The sequence below is a fragment of the Ictidomys tridecemlineatus genome, chromosome 3 (assembly GCF_052094955.1).
Source record: "Ictidomys tridecemlineatus isolate mIctTri1 chromosome 3, mIctTri1.hap1, whole genome shotgun sequence".
Lineage (NCBI taxonomy): Eukaryota > Metazoa > Chordata > Mammalia > Rodentia > Sciuridae > Ictidomys > Ictidomys tridecemlineatus.
Window position 1 is genome coordinate 165,668,819 of NC_135479.1, and position 17,998 is coordinate 165,686,816.

A 17,998-nucleotide genomic window follows, 5' to 3' on the forward strand; every position below is an offset into this window, starting at 1 on the left:
GGGACATCTAATATCTAAACCCTAGCAGGCGACTGTATGTGTTAGTTTTCTGTTATTGTAACAGATACCTGAGGTAACTAACTCATAAAGAGATCATTTGACTCACAGTTTAGATTATGATCAGTTGGCCCCATTGCTTAGGGCTCTGGTGGCATATCATGGCAGGAATGTATGACAGAGCAAAACTGGTAAACTCCGGTCCAGAAGATAAAAAAGAGAAAGAGGAAGGGACTAGAGTCCCACAGGTCCCTTCAAGAGCACACCCTCGGGTAGCTAAAGGCCTCCATTAACTTTTATTGGTGCTGTGGGCTGAGGACCAAGCCTTTAGCACACTGACCATTGAGAGAGACTTCTGCAAACCATACCATCATAGATGACAAAGTGCAAATAACATAAATTTTATTATAAAAAAATGGATGAAAATATGTTGAATGTTTTTACCATAAGGAAATGATAAATGTTTAAAGAGATAGGTTTATGCTTATTAGAACATTACACAATGTATGCAAGAATTGAAATACATGGGATCTCATAAATATGTACAATTTTTATGAATCCGTAAAAAGTAAAAAGAGTCAACTATCAGGTACTAAGGCAATTTGCTACCAGTAGTTTATATATAATCTGAACTCAAAAGGTTTCTTGCCAAATTAACAATTACAGAACTTAAAGCAATATGAATTACACAGTTTTCAAAAGTATCTTATTTAGATAACCATCAACAGGCTCAGATTAGGGGTACCTTCCTACTCACCTTAATAAAAGTCACAAGGCTATTTTGCTGTTTGGCTCCATTAGATTAAAATAATATGAGTTCTTCCTTATAGCAAATGAAACAGTCTCATGAAATAAATGGGTATTAAATGGGAATAGAAAGGTGCATCTTTTATGTTCATTCTGTGTAGTTTTACTAGGCTTCCTTTATTTTATTTATCCTGATTGAACTAGTATTGGTCCCATGGTTGAGTTTCTTTCTTCTTCTCTCATTACTGTAGTTTCAAATACCTACCTACCCACGTACTTGAATATATAGTGATTCATCAGTATAATTCTTGGCATTTCGCAAATCCAATCAGTCCCATTCCCATCAAAACAACTGTGCTTCCTGTACTACTCCTGCTCTTCCAGTATTATGGAAAATGTGTGGACTTTTTCCATTTAGGTACTCATTTTAGAAACATGGTTTTAAAAACTTTATACCAAGGAATTTTGACCCACAAAAAATAAAAAATTAGTATGGTTGGTTATGGTTTATATGTATACAGATATATATTTGCATATATACATACATATACACATGCACATAAATCTGATAAAGGGTATTTTCATTTGATCATGCTAAAATTCATGGAAAAGATTAATGTGTGAGCTATGTGAAAAGAATTTGATGTTTCCACACACTTTTAAAAAATTATCTTACCAAGTCATCTTCATGCATTTTACTCAAATAAAAAGTACACTAAATGTTTCCATAATTAACTTGCCTGCTGTTTTCATAGGTAAAAGTCGTTCTCGCAAACCTCTGCAGCTGGTGGTTGGCACTCTGACACCAAGCTCAGTCTTCCTGTCCTGGGGTTTCCTCATTAATCCACACCATGACTGGACGTTGCCAAGTCACTGTCCCAATGACAGGTAATTCATCAAAATGAAAAATGTTGGTTTTTTAATTTGAAGATTAGCACTTGCTTTTAATAGTATTTGAACATGCTGTAGAAGAACATATAAATACCAGGACCATAAGCACTTACTTATCACCTGTTAGATGTACTATCATTATAGGTGTGAAGGGAACACAGATTATTAAGTCAGGGGCCCCACCTTTGAGAGTTATGATCTCCCTGAGCAGAAAGCACAAAGATGTATGTTTCATCCCAAATAGAAAGTACATGGGGGAATGAGCCAAATAGCAAATGGACAGTAGCAATAATATGTGCAATAAAGCTCAGAGGAGGGGGCTGAAGATAGTTAGGAGAGACTAAAAATTTGGAAAGTTGCTTGGGGAAGGTTGGATCTTTGCTCTGATATTTGAAGAAGTGCCTGAAACAGTAGCCCTCAAAGGATGGTCCCCAAAACAAGTAGCATTGCCACAAATGGGAATTTGTCACAAATGCAAATGGCAGGTTTCCTTCCAGATTTAAGAGAATCAGAAACTCAGGGTGGGGCTCAACCACCTGTGTTTTAACAGCCTTTCCGATGATTCTGCTGCCCACTGAAGTTTAGAATCCCTGGCTTAGAAAACAGGAGAGACACCTGGGGGAGACATATGTAGAGAAAAAATAGTGGGGATAGAGCCACTATCTTTGGCAGATCAAGTAAGAAAAATCAAGCATATTTTTAAAACACTGCCATTTATTCATCATTCCATCCAGTGTGAATACTTAGCACTGTGTGTTCATGTACCAGGCACTATGCTAAACACTGAATTATGATGCTAAATTGCTTACAAAATGGCATTTGCTTATTATAAATATTTACTACATTAGTTTCAACATTCAGAAATTGAACAAACATTCAAATTTTTAAGCTTCAATAAGAATATTTAAGTTTTTTTGTTTTAAGTACAAATTGATTTTCAAATTTGCAAAGTTTTACTCCCCTTTTAAACAAAAAAAAATTGAGGTATAAACATAGTAAAATGCACAGACCTTATGTGTATGTTTGAGTAATTATAAATGCATAAAACCATTCATTTTATAAAACAAGAAATAGGACATTTTATCACCCTAGAAATCACCTCCCTCCAGAAGCAGTCACTGATTTGGTTCTATCACTGTAGATTGGTTTTCCTACTCTAAAATTCCATATGAATGGCATTGGATAGTATGGGAAGGTCTTCCCTATCTTCTTTTATTCAGCATATTTTGAGATTTACTCATGACATCATAGGTATCAATCAGTCATTCCTTTTTTTAATTCCTGAATGCTACTCCACTATGTAAATATTCTAGACTATCCATTCTAGCGTATCTTCTAGACTATCCATTCCCTTGCTGGTGGATATCTGAATTGTGTTGGGTATTGGATTTTATGAATATAGATTTTATAAACATTACTGTATAAGACTTTGTGGATATATACTTTAATTTCTTTTAGATAAATACATAGAATGGGAATTGCTAGGTTAACTTTTTTTTTTTTTTTTGGTCTGATCTCCCATCTCCCTTCCTCAAGCAATATACAAGTTCTTGTTGCTCTGCACTGACACCAGCATTTTGCATTGCCAGCATTTTTTGCGGCATCTATTCCATTGAAGTAGCATCTCATTATGGTTTTGATGTGTACTTCCTTAGCACCAAGGATATGAGTACTTTTTCATCTATTTTTTTTAACCATGTGTATATTTTTTGTGGTTTTATTTATTTTTGTCTTAAAAGAGAGGCGTTTAAAATGTTTATAAGTTCTCAAAAGTACCTTTCACATGACTTGGATTAGGAAATCTACAGTAAAAAAAAATCAAATTTTTTTAATACATTCATGGTTCTCAAGAGATAAATATTTGGAAAAAGGCACACAGAAGATATTTCCAAAACCCAATATTTTGAAAAATAATTTTGAGATGCTTCAAAAATCTGAAATATTCCTTATTTTACCCACCACTAAGTTCATGTCTTATTTTGCTTGGAAAATGTACTCTTGAAAGCACATGTTTTCTTGAGATAATTCCAGTTGTTAGTGGGTTATTCCAGGATGTCAATGCTGAGAAAATAAACATTTAGGGGTTGCTTTTTATCTTCTCTGTATTAAAAAAAATTCTCCTTTGACAAAGAAAAGAAGAAAAAGAGGGAGGAAAGGAAGAAGAAAGGGAGGAAATCTGATAGTTTCATATCAAAATGCAACCTGAGTTGAACCATTAATTTGCTTGATAAATCTTTGAGCCTGTTCCAACAGGTTTGGTAACCTGAAAAATTCATAAACATTATTTGTATAAAATGTCCTCCCTGATTCCAAGTCGCTCTCTCATTTTCTCTTGGTCCGACAGACCTTTCCAGGAAAGATTCTATCTGATGAGTGGTCCTGATGGATAGAGGTTGCCAAAGTTGGACAGCACAGGGAGACATGAGTACAGAGAAGTGAGGACAGATAACAAATGGGGTGGAGTGTTGAACATAGGCACTCGACTCTAAGCCCAAGCTACACAGACCATATGCACATCTCACCCTCACCCCCACACACACCTGTGGCCCTTCCCTTCTCATAAAATAGATGGAGCCAGGCACATCAAATCACAATATTCCAAATCAATAATCCCTGTAACTAAAATTTTTGAAATTCAATAAATTAGTGAATTTCAAAACAGTCATAACTAAAAAGAAACCTTTGGAGTACATATAGATTTCATTTTTCAGCCTCTTTTCTCCCAAGTTAGTAGAGTTAATAAAGAGGTGACACCTAGAGTCCTCAGCATATTTGAGAAAAACTATTAGACTTTATTTGAAAGTGTTGGAAATGTTGTGCATATTCTAAACACCCAAATAAATCCACTATAACTGTAAATAAGTGTAATTAAAAGCAGACTTGGTGATATCTACCTTCACATGTTCACATAGATTTTTTTTAATTTAGAGTTCAGACCAATCCAGTAAATTACAATAAGCAATAATAACTAAAAGGGATGACTATTTCTTGAAAATTGGAAGATTACACAGCTGAAATGTTCTTTCAGGAATATCTTCTTACAAAACCATTGGAATCTGAATGCCTTTGGCTTACCACAGGAACACCAAGTGGTGTCATTTTTAAGCCACTGAACTCAAATATCTGGAACCCTCAGTAAAGTCTCTGATTTACATAAACCATTTCACATTGGTCTGTATAGCCTTCTTCATCCTATGCAAATGATATATTGGAAAAGTTTTTCCTTTGTCCTTTGACTTTGGATGTTCTATATCAAAACTCATAAGTAGTAAGTTTCCAAAGAGAAAAATGCCTGCTTTTTTTTGTTTTGTTTTAAGCACAGAAGTATTAATGGAAATCATTTTATCTTTGTGGTGCATTTCTATTTCTATTTGCATGGGTTCCATATGGGTCTTCCATGGTTTTAGGTCTCTTTTTTGAGTCCACACTGGAGAGAGGTGATATGCTTTATTTAAGGTTTTGTTCTTAATGGGCTTTAAATGGAAGAGTGTACACATTTGTCCCCAAAATGACTAAGGCCAAAAAAATATTCCCAAACTTTCCCAGATGAAGAATAAAATATGTTTTTAACAGAAATTTATGTCACCATTAATAGCTTATTTTTTCTTTCCCATGTTTCCAACTCGTTAAAGTTTTCAAGATTGCTTTAGTTCTCCTTTGCCAATTTATTAAAGCATTATAACTTGTTTAGAAATCATTTTCACATTATTCTGAAACTTTCATATTGGGCTTATTTCCTCTTAATGTAGAATGAGGGCTCTCCTTTTTGGCTGGTCCAGAGCAGTCTGTTCTTGCCTTTTATTTTTTCTCCCAAGTTTTAAAGAAGTGGGTATTTTCAATGCTGAAGTCTCCCTTGATTGAGCCCGATGTCTGTTATCCATTTGTGGGGTAGTGTAAATTTAAGTTCTGTGAGGGCAGGAACTGTGTGCATCTTGCCTATTATTGACCCCAGTCCCCATGCCAGAGTCTGGAACATTATAGACCTTAGTAAATACATGTTGAATAAATACACAGTGAGATATCAACATTTTAACTTTTACATATCACTATTACCTCAAACTCTACAAGACAAAATTGAACTGATAACTTCATTTATCTTTTTATTATTTGGGGAAGTTCCATTCCTTTACCCTAATTTGAGGACTTACTCACTTTTAACATTTCATCTGATACAGTCTATAAAGGTCCCATATCATTTATTTTTCTTTTGAGAAGTATCTATATTCATTTCACCATTTCCACACTAATAATTCTAATCCAACCACTCCTCAGTGGAAGCTGTCTACATTCCCTGACTCATTTTCCTACCCCAGTCCATCCTAGCTTCTATAACTGAGGAAATCTGGACCATCCACCATCAGCTTACTCTTTTTTTATTTGTACTAAATTAATCTTTACCTCTACCTCACTTCTCTTTTTTTCCAAGGAACCCATCTTTGACCTAAGACAGTGTTTCTGATTCCATTTCTTCCCACGAGCCTTTTCTTCCTCACTGTTCTCTCTCTTACCCCTTCTCTGCCCTTAGTGTCTTGCCTTCTACTTGTAAGCATACTCAAGATTTCCCTAACCCAAACCAAAACCATCTGTTGATCTCATGTCTTCCAAGCAACTTTTCAATCCCTTAATTCTCAAGCTTCTCTGAATTATCTGCTACATACTTGATTTCTACACTACCCACATATTCCTTTTTCCTGGCTTCCATTCCTTTTCTACCATTTCATGAAAACAACTTTTAGTGGTCACCAATTCACTGCTAAATCCAGTAGAATTTTCTAAGCTATTACCCTTCTTAAGTTCTCTGTGGAATTGATGGCCATCCCCTCAATCCTGAATTCTTTCTTTCTTGGACATGTTTCTTCTTGCTCCTCTAACCATTCCTTCTCTCCTTTGCCAACCTCTTTTCCTACCTACTAAATGTGAAATAATGTTCTGTCCTTGGTGCTCTTATCTTCATGTCCCCTTACCTATGCCTTGTCTTTAACTATCACCTGTTAGGTAAAGCACTGCTTCTCAAACTTTGTGTGTACAGATCTTTCTGTGGACCCTGTTAAAATGCAAATTCCAATTCAGTGAGCCTGGGGAAGATCTCAACATTTTGCTTTTCTAAAAAGTTACCAGTAACTAATGTTGCTGTTCTATGAGATCAGGAGGAGTGGCATGGATGTCAGTGACTACCAAACCTGAAACTCTGACTAGGACCCATTTTCAAATTTATAAGACTACATTTTCGGTTACTGTGGAATATTTTCATTAGAAGACTAAGGAACAATGATCAGCACATCAAACTCAAACTAAGTTCATATTTTTACACTATTAAAAGAATAATTTTACCATCACTTTACTTTCTTCTCACATTTGAAAACTTACTTTTGATTTTTATGTTCCCTTTCCTTGGTACTCATATTCCATAAAGATCTGGTCTCATCAATTCTTTTTACAAATAAACTTTCAACTATTTCCTTTTTTCATTTTTGTTTCTTCCATGATTCATTTTCTTGCTGTCTCATTTCTGGACTGCCCTTTGAGTAAGATCATTCCCTCTGATTTCTAATTCTTCCACTCCCAATAAACCTAGTTTCTGTCTTCATTGCTCAGCTTTATTCATCTGCTGAGAAATCTCTATCAAATTCCCTGTAGCAGATAAAAGGGGACATAGACATTCTCAAAAAGCACATCTCAAAACATATCTGAGCTATGCTTCTGGGTGAGGAAAAAGTTTGGATTAGTAAAATAAGAAGCAAGAACATTGACAATGGAATGTGTTAGAAAGTGTCCTTTGACATGAAGAAATTTTAAAAATGTATAGAATAGATGTTTTAGAAAATGTAATAGCTAATTTATCAAAACATAAGCATTGGCCCCCCAAAATTATACACACACACACACACACACACACACACACGTTATTTATTCATCCATCCCAAAAGATGGTCAGTAACATACAATAAGGTCGGGTAGTTTGTAGATAGACTAAATTTATTTTGATGTTCTTCAATTTATCTACTGGGTATAATTCATCACAAATTTAGCTGCATTTTCTACCTCTGTCTCAGTACTTTATTAAATAGAATGTCTGATATATTGCTGGAATAAATTTCTATAAACAAAGGATCTGAAAAGTCCAAATCACCTTCTCAGAAAATTGATGTGTAAGTCAGTAAAGATACTTCCCTGAAGTCATGCTACTAACATGTAATTGACTAGTAATCTGGTCAAATCACTCCCTGCCTTTTATATTACATTCTATGGATTCTTTAAAGCTATAATAGTTAATGTTATACTGAGACTAATGCCTGTTGAAGTAGACACTATCTCCACCAACTCTTACCCCTTCATTAGGATATGAAATGCTCTATCCTGAACATCCAAGTTGCTGGAGGCAGGTTTTCCAGAGGTCTGGTCTAATGACGTTCACTGGATGCTGTCTGTATTTTTAAGAGACTTGTTGCCTCTGTGTAGTGTCCAAATTTAATCATTCACAAAACAATTAGGTGCAACTAACATTTGATCGTGAATATCCTCAGACAATAAGACTGTGACTATAGGTTAAGAACACAGTAAAGCAATAAAGAGCCTTGAATTATGTTAAATGTTAATCCCTTTGCGGTGCTTCCATTTGGGGTTATTTTATGTTTTGTATTTTTTTTTTCCATTTCCTTTTGCCAAGCAGAGAGGAGAAAGAGTCCCTGGAAAATCGAAAAGTATTAGGAGTAAGAAAACAGCATGTACCTGGCTTTCTCACTGATTATCAGATTTTAGGTACTTAGCCTCTCTTCTGCTTCTATAGTAATTCTTGTTCTGTTCAGGGGTTATTATATGAATAAACTGAAATAAATAAATTAAAATCTTAAGCGCTCTGCAAATGTACACTGCAAATTTTACTTCAGCTTGCATTGGTTTCTGTAAGAAGGCTGCATTTTGGTGAATGAAACCCTGTAAAATGAATAACACATTGCAAAATATAATTGAAGGGACTGGGATTATGGCTTAATGGTAGAGTGCTTTCCTGGCATGTGTGAGGCACTGGATTTGATTCTCAGCACCACATATAAATAAATGAATAAAATAAAGGTTTGTCAATTATATGTATATAATTGTAGACCTAATGGCTTAAATCACATTTTTGTTGTTATTTGTTAGTTTGGGTGGTTTTTGGTGATTGAAACTTTGACCAGTTAGAGCTCTTACATTCTCATATTTAAATGACCCAATGAGAAACTAAATATCCATTCTATTCATTCTACAAATACTTATGGAACACTCTCTGCACAGGTTATAAAGCACAGTTTATTATCATGGAACCATTTTTAAATTTAAAAAATTTTTTTTTCTCCTTTAAAATTCAGAACTTGACTTCCTTTGACAATTACAAACTCAGGCAATGTTGACAGGGTGAATGCAACTGAAGAAGGGAAGGGCTGCCTGCCATTTGGTAGGAGGGAACCTTTTGATGGAAATTAAAGAAATTTTCAGGCTGAAATTTGTTTAAACATGCGGTTAAGTTTAGGGTTTTTAAAAAGCACAGAATATTTCTGTCTTGTTTTATTCACAGGAAGACAATATGAAATCAAGTTTATTGGAAAGCCTAGACTCTGGCCTTTTGTAATTTAGTTTGCAATGGGGCCCCAGATCATGCAAGCAATTAAGTCCTCAGCAATATGTTCATCCTAGAGACGCATACATGTGGTAGCCCATCTGGTCTGATTTTAGCTTCTCAGTGTTTCTCTAAAGTTTTGTAAGAGCCAGGGCAGGGATAAAAAAACAAAAACTTCATGTAAGATACTTGTCAAGAAATGTATTTCATAAATCACTGTTGATATTTTGACTCACAAGACACAAAGGGCTTGTATTCTATAACATTTATTACCAATAGCAGTTAGTATTTTGGCTAGAACAGCCTCCTTCCCTCTGTCTGCCATCTACTATTTTGGAAGAGGGAGTAGAGCCCTGAGAGCAGCTTTTAATGGAAAGAAGCAAGCTAATGGATGATTCTAGGAATTTCAGTACTTTGTAATCAGAAACAAAGTAGGCTGAATATACAAATGCATTCCCTCCCTCCTTATTAAACTGAAAACCCCCTGCTGACTCCAAGGGTGCAAAAGCTTGTGCAAGGTCCCCTCACTTAGAAGGGCCAAAGTTTGTTTTAATACCCTATTGTCACTGTCTTAAAATCCTTAATAATACTTTTATACAAGGGGTCCACATTTTCATTTTACATTGAGACTTAGCATGACTCTGTCTAAACTTTCCAGCTGCAAAATATATGGTAGCTTAAAAGGTGAGTAAACTGGAATTAAAGGAAAAGAAGACACTAAAGGAACTAAATTAAAGAAGGAGCGAGCTCAGATTTTAGTCAAGCAAGCCCCACTTCTTTAGTCAGGAAGTCACAATGTGAGTTGGAGGAAAATGAACAAGAAGTCTTAAAGAATCAGAACTCTGGAAGTTTCGGGAAGAAATGTTCAAGAATCCTTGAAAAAATGACTCTGCTATAGGAGTCAGTCCTTGAAAAAATGACTCTTTTTTTTTTCAGAAGAGAAAACACTCTGAAAAGATGGCTAAGTTAGCTTCAGAACTAGCAAAACAACAAGAAAAAGTATTTCATTCAGGTGAAGAATGATCCTGAAATGAGGATAAACATTCCTTAAAGTAGCAAGGGGTATTCTGCTTCAGACAACTTCCAGCCAAAGAACAATGATAAAAGTGAATGTCTGTGAACACTACTCCATAGTCTAAGAAAAACATTAATAGTACCAAGTTTCCATTCTGACAGTGAAAGTGAATATTCTACTTCCAACTCAAAGGATGATGAAGAGGTTGCTTGGAATATGTAGAGACCACTAACGCAGTCATTTTCAGCCAAAAAATTCAACCTCAGAATACAGTAGGTTCAGCTCCTCTTTACAAAAAAACACCTTCTAAGAAAATGAAAAGAGATTTTAAAAAAGTAACAGTAGAGAATATTTTGAAGCTCACAGTAGTTCAAAGTTTTAACCTCTGATAGATAGTTCCAGAAATGTCAGTGCTTTGTAAAGTAGGCTGAATATACAAATGCATTCCCTCCCTTCCTCTGATAGAACACTATAGAAGCTAAAGAGAGCAAAATTAGGCCAGCAAACTCTGCATAACTTATTCAAAAAAGTTTCTTCTTCCTTTTCTGCTGAACTTAAATCAATAATATAAGAAATTATTTCATAAATAGATGCTGTAGTTATACCTTGGGTTCCACATTGTGCTTTATGGTTTGGGTTGTAAGATTTAGGAGAAAGCTTTTGAACCACTATGCTGCAAGATTCCATTCATGTTGCCACCAGTGGCTTCTTTTCTGGAATCAGTAAATATTGATTTCTCTAACAGAAGAAGTCCTTGATATTATGGGTACTTTCCAAAGTATACTGGACCAATTAGACTGGATAATAAACAAATTTAAAGAAGATTCTTCTTTGAAACTCTTCCTTTTTTGTCCACAATTTGGATAGCTAGTTATTGAGAGGAGACAAGAGTCAGCTAATAATTGAATAGTTATCATCTTTATGTAACATACACCTTATTGCATCTATTGTTCACCTCAATGTACCTCTTATGTGGGATCAGGCAAAGCAAAGTCTTTTTAACTGGCTCTGGTATGAAACTACTACATATAGTGTTTTATTGTTTTGTTTTGGTTTGGTTTTGGTTTTGGTTTTTTTGAGAGAAGTGAAAAAGATTTATTGCTTTCTAGCAAAGGAGAAACGCATAGGATTCCTGTCCCAAAGGCTGTGATACTACCAGCAGGAATATGGGTCTTTTAAAGAGGTGATTCAAAGGCTACATTCCACCTGTTCTCTGTTGGAGTTGTAATTTGCTTGTTAATTTGGGAGATAATCATTTCTGAGCTCTTCTGGTACCATCCCTAAGGTCTGGATTACTTTGTTCCTATGGTGAGTGTGTACTCTGAGAACAGATAAATCTGCCTAACACAGGGAAGAAAGGTAATCCTGTTTCCCCCAAGATTAGGGAATGAGAGAGATTAAGGAGGAGTGGGGAAAGAGGAAGAGAAAGTAACATGTTCATTTTAAAAATAAATTGCAGTGGCAGAGCAGCAAGGGCTATATTCAAAGCATAAAATGGACCAGTGTTACATTTCCCCACTGTCAATTTCAATTTCTACATTTCATTTCTACGGAAAACTGAGCAATGATGTCTCCAAGCTTCTTACTGTGGAAAGAGAGCAAAGTTGGGGGAAGTAACACAAAGTCCTTATTTGCTATTGGGAGGTGGAGGGGAGGCATGGACAGTTAAGGTTATTCATCATCAGAGCAATCCAGAGGTCCATAGTGGCAGATGGCAGATGACTGGACAGGGCATACATAGGGCAGGGATAATGCTAACACAATAATAAATAAGACAAAGTATTACTTTTTTGGACAATTAGCATAAATCAATTGATACTTCAGCCAGTCTCTGAAAACCATCAAGACAGTAACTCATAATCATATCAGTGAAAAACAGATTGAGTTTATCAATGTAGGAAGTTAAGAAGATTTGTAGGTCTATGAGATCATACTCAAATTAACTCAGGACAAACTTGTGACTCTAGAGTCCTTTATTATTAGGCACTCCCTCACAAGAACAATTTCTTTATAGTCTCCAACTTTATTTACTTTTGGTAGGACTGACAGAAGTGCACATTTTAAGATACATTAAAAAAACACACATTGTTTTTCCTTTTAAATGTCCATGTAGGACTGTTCTTAGGCTATACTTACCTGCCAGGCATTTAAGACCAAGTTGGTCAAAACTGACTTTGTTTCTGTCTCCTGTTAAGAATTAGCTGAGATTCTTCAGAAATCACTCTTGGGGACATATGCGAAGACTTTTGGCTCTTCACTCATCTTGCTAAGGATTGCTTTAGCTATTCTGGGTCTCTTATTTTTCCAGATGAATTTCATGATTGCTTTTTCTATTTCTATGAGGAATGCCATTGTGATTTTGATTGAAATTGCATTACATCTGTATACTGCTTTTGGTAATATGGTAATATTCATAATATTTATTCTGCTATCCAAGAGCAAGGTATATCTTTCCATCTTCTAAGGTCTTCTTTGATTTCTTTCTTTAAGGTTCTGTAGTTTTCATTATAGAGGTCTTTCACTTCTTTCATTAAGTTGATTCCCAAGTGTTTTTTTGTTGTTGTTGTTTGTTTGTTTGTTTGTTTTTGAAGCTATTGTAAATGAGATAGTTTTCCTTTCAGAGGATTTGTCACTGATATACAGAAATTCCTTTATTTTATGGGTGTGGATTTTATATCCTGCTATTTTGCTGAATTCATATAGTAGTTCTAGAAGTTTTCTAGTGGAACTTTTTGGGTCTTCTAAGTATAGAATCATATCGTCAGCAAATAGTGCTAATTTGAGTTTTTCTTTACCTGTCCATATCCCTTTAATTTCTTTTGTCTGTCTAATTGCTCTGGCTTGTATTTCAAGAACTATGTTAAATTGAAGTGGTGAAAGAGGGCATCCCTGACTTGTTCTAGTTTTTAGAGGGAATGCTTTCAATTTTCTCCATTTAGAATGATGTTGGCCTGGGACTTAACATAGATAGCCTTTACAATGTTGAGATATGTTCCTGTTATCCCTAGTTTTTCTAGTGTTTTGAACAAGAAAGGGCACTGTATTTTGTCAAATGCTTTTTCTGTGTCTATTGAGATATTGTATGATTCTTTAAGTCTATTGATGTGATAAATCACGTTTATTGGTTTTCATATGTTGAACCAAACTTGCATCCCTGGGATGAATCCCACTTGATTGTGGCACACTATCTCTTGATATGTTTTTGTCTCTGATTTTCCAGACTCTTATTGAGAATTTTTGCATCTATGTTCATTAGAGATAGTGGTCTGAAGTTTTCTTTCTTTGATGTGTCTCTGCTTGGTTTTAGAATCGGTGATATTGGCTTCATAGAATGAGTTAGGAAGTGCTGCCTATTTTTCTGTTTTCTGAAATAAATGGAAGAGTAGTGGTATTAGTCTTCTTTAAAGATCTTGTAGAACTCAGCTGTGTATCCATCTGGTCCTGATCTTTTTTTTTTTTTTTTTTTTTTTTTTGGTTGGTAGACTTCTCATGGTGTCTTCTATTTCATTGCTTGATATTTGTCTGTTTAAATTGTGTATGTCATCCTGATTCAATCTGGGCAAATCATATGATTTGAGAAATCTATTGATGTCTTTGATATTTTCTATTTTATTGGAGTACAAGTTTTCAAAATTATTTCTAATTATCTAATATTTCTGTTGTGATATTACCTTTTTCATCATGTATGTTAGCAATCTGAGTTTTCTCTCTCCTTCTCTTTGTTAGTGTAGCTATGGGTCTGTCAATTTTATTTATTTTTTTCAAAGTATCAACTTTTTGTTCTGTCAATTTTTTTAATTGTTTCTTTTGTTTCAATTTATCTCTAATTTTAATTATTTTCTGTCTTCTGTTTTGGGTGTTGATTTGTTCTTCTATTTATAGGGCTTTGAGATTTAATGTTAGGTCATTTATTTGTTGACCTTTTCTTCTTTTAAGAAATGAACTCAATGTGATAAACTTTCCTCTTAGTACTGCCTTTATAGTATCCCAAAGATTTCAATATGTTGTGTTAAGTTCTTATTTACCTTTAGGAATTTTTCAATCTCCTCCTTGGGTCTTTTGCAACCCATTGTTCATTCAGTAGTATATCATTTAGACTCCAGATGATGGAGTAGCTTTTATTTTTTATTTTGTCATTGATTTCTAATTTTATTCCATTATCTAATAAAATGCAGGGTAGTATCTCTGCTTTTTTGTATTTTCTAAGAGTTACTTTGTGGCATGTTATATGGTTTATTTTAGAGAAGTATCTATGTGCTGCTGAGAAGAAAGTCTATTTGCTTATCAAAGGATGAAATATTCTATATATGTCAATTAAGTCTAAGTTATTGATTGTATTATTGAGTTCTATAGTTTCTTTGTTCAGCTTTTGTTTGGAAGATCTGTCTAATGGTGAGAGAGCTGTGTTAAAGTCACCCATGATTATTGTGTTGTTGTCAATTTGACTCTTGAACTTGAGAAGAATTTGTTTGAACATAGATGCTCCATTGTTTGGGGCATATATATTTATAATTGTTATGTCTTGTTGGTGCATGGTTCCCTTGAGCAGTATGAAATGTCCTTCTTTATCCTTTTTGATTAACTTTAGCTATTCAGATGTACCAGTCCTCAGAAATACTGATTCATGCAAAGTACTTGGTTTCACATATGTTGGCGATGTGAGAGCAGGAGAATAGAAGGGGAGAAAAAAAAATCTCCAAGTAAGAAGCCAGGACTGTTAATTGTTTTGGTTAGAGATCATATCTTTTCTGCTTCCCTTATCAACCAATAGGTGGGGTTGTCTGTTGTTAGCTGGTATCTCTGCCTTCAGTATGGTGAAGGTAACCAGGGTGGGAAGGCTAGTCCTGGTGCAGGACACCTGGAAGTGAGGCATGGCACCTGCCAGTTCCTAAAAGGAGACTGCACCTCAAGGGTCTCTTTTTGTGTCCTATCTCCTATGTTGCCCGAAAATTTCCCAGTTCCCGGTCTCTCTGTTAATCTCCAAACTGTTGCACCCTCCCCTTCTCCCTTACTAGTTCCCATTTAAGGGACCTCTTTCACAGGCCTCCTGTGGGTGGCTCCCTGATTGCACTGTGCACCTGTCCCACTGAGACCTGTTATGTGTTGGGCAGTTATGTACCCTGCTGGGGAAAGGGGGGAGTTGGAAACCTGGTGTATGGCCAGCTGAAGTTCCAATCTGGGAGCTGCCCCCACCAAAGATAGAGAGGAAGGTGACCCAAGATGGAAGAGGGCCACTTCCAGCGCCAGAGTGGGGTGAGCCAGGCAATGGCATTGTGCAATGTATTCAGAGATGAGCTCTGTGACGTGAAGTGTTGCACGTTGTTGTCTTTAGAACCTGTGAGATGTCCTCAGGTGCAAGCAGACTACCACGTGTAGGGGACTATGGCAGTAGCTGCTGAGTCACCAGATGGAGGCAACCAAGGGATTCCCATGTTGGTAGATGGGGGTCCACAGGGTAGTGGCGGCTGGAGTTCCTGTAGAAGAGTAGCAGCTGAATGTCCTGCATGGGAACGGAGTGGTATCTGGGAATTCTGCTCTGGTGCTGATGCGGTGATCCTGCTAAAGCCCTCGGGAACCCTGAGTGGGCTAGAAGTCGGGAGTTTGGAGTCCTGCTCTAACACTGAAGCCTGGGGCCCTGTGCAGAGGCACAGTGCTGGTGATTTCTATATGAGAGCAGCAGTGTAGGAGTCCTCTATCACTCTCAGAGAAGCAGTATTCCCACAAGTTGAGACCTGGGTCACAGAGCAACACAGAATGATGCCTCCTTCTGACCCACCATCTTGGCTCTCCATATGTAGGTTCTAGAGTCCCACTTAATCCTGACACCTGCACCAGTGGTGCCATGGATGTCCCCAGAAAGAGGAACCAGATGGGTAGAATCAAGGGTCTGGGTGTGCACACTGGGGGACTTACCAGATGGCCAAGGGTGTTGCAACTTTACTGAGTTCAGTTTCCTTTTTCTCAAAATGGATCATGATGGAGCAACCTGTACCATTCAGGAAGAGAAGGCAGGAGTTCCCTGAAGCAAAAGGAGATTTGACAGCTGCTAGGATAGTCTCTCAGTCACTTCCTTTACTCACAGGATTAGCGCCTTAGTTCAACCCAGGCAAACTCACTCATCTCTCAGCAAGTTCACCAGCCACCTTGCATCCTCAGCATGGAAGTAGGGTTTCTTAGAGAGTCAGGCCTGCCCAAGAAAGCTGGAGCTGGGACTATTCTCAAGTCGCATCTGGGTTGCCAATTTGTTGCCAAAACTCTGTCCTTATTCCCAATGCCAGTCCAATAACAAGGACATGATTTTGAGATAAAGGAAAAAGGTTTATTGCTTTGCTAGCAAAGGAGAAACACAAGGACTCCTCTCCCAGAAGTTGTGGTTTTTACATACAGTTTTTATACTAAAGAAACCTCCTATAAGAAAGTTCTTTTGGTTAAACAATCTGGATCTCTACCACTTGGTTCCCTGACTCAAGTTTTACAAAGCCATATCCCCAATCTAAGCGGGATTTACTTTTTGGCTACTAATAAAGTACCAGCTGGATAACCAGGGTAACCCTTCATACATTGGACTTTCTTTTCCAGGTTTTTACCAGCACTGTCAGGAGGCATTCTTTGTCAATAGTGTGTGACATTCCTGGCCCACTTAATGGAATTCAGGGACCACAAACTTACAAAAACAAAGAGAACTGACAGAGCGGAATATTTATTAATTCCTGTTGACAGTGGAACATTGACTGATTTCTTGGAAAATGAAGACAAGGCTTAAAGCTGTCCTTTGCTCTGATCCTTCCTTGCAAGGGCAGTTGTGCCTAGCCGCCACTCCTCTAGTCAAAAGTGTTGCGTTTACATACAACATTAGATTATTTTTCCAGTGTATAAGATTTAACATTGGGAAGGGGGGATGTCACCTTTTGTTTAGTCAGACCGTTATATCATCTCTAGTACTATGCAGTGGTCCTTGAGTTGGAGAGAATGTGCCGTTCACTCATTACCTCTCCGGAGGCTTTTTGCTGAAATGATCAGTGTGCTCAGGGACTATTTGGAACTTGATGCTTTTGAATTCTTTTCTACTGGAGATATCATTCCTAATTTTTGAGGGTCTTTTAATATTCAGCTAATTGTTTGCAAATGTGCTTGTTCAAGGACACAGAAGTTCAAAGATGGGTATTATGTAAGTGTGTTCTGTATTTCAGAACAGGTGAGTAGAGAAAGCAGATCATTTCTTGCTGTTTCTGAAATAACTTAAGAAAAGGTCTGATGGAGAAGAAGTAGGTCATCTACCTTTCTCTTTTTGGATTTAGGATACATATTTAGGGGGTGACTGGGTAATACCACTGGGATAAGGGGATAAATGTAACAAGTATATAGAGTGTATACCCAACCTAGAAAGCACATCAACTATAGCTCACATTTGGAATAGTCATTATCTGTGCCATGACCTTGACCTTCATGATATAAGTGAGAAGCCAGGCTAGAGAAATTAAATCTTGACTTATAGTTTAATAAATTTTTTCAGAACACAAAATAAAAACACTACATTATTTTTGTACAAAGACATTTTCATGAATAACATGCAGGTGAGTAGTATATTAGTGGCTGGTGAAAATCTTGATTTCTCTGTCAGGTAGACAAAGCTCACTGTAAGGCATTTCCATTTTTTTCCCCTTAAAGTGACAAATTCAAGCCTCCTATACATTTGCATAAACCTTTTTTCATAGGAAAGAAATAAAGGCTAAGCTTAGCCATCATTGTCTTAT

At 36.4% G+C, this 17,998-nt stretch overlaps 1 protein-coding gene and 1 pseudogene across 45 annotated transcripts in view; both read left to right on the forward strand.

Annotated features, from left to right (window-relative positions):
* Abi3bp (ABI family member 3 binding protein) overlaps positions 1–17,998 on the forward strand; it is a 233,367-nt gene that overhangs the window by 77,603 nt on the left and 137,766 nt on the right. For all 45 annotated transcript variants that reach the window (XR_013436924.1, XM_078044323.1, XM_078044324.1 and 42 more), the window contains exon 4: positions 1,500–1,632. Coding sequence is in view for 44 of the 45 variants with exons in the window: in XM_078044323.1 (XP_077900449.1) it covers positions 1,500–1,632 (133 nt within the window). In the remaining variant the exon portion in view is untranslated. The remainder of the gene's footprint in view (positions 1–1,499; positions 1,633–17,998) is intronic.
* On the forward strand, positions 2,060–17,007 carry LOC101977480 (origin recognition complex subunit 2-like; annotated as a pseudogene).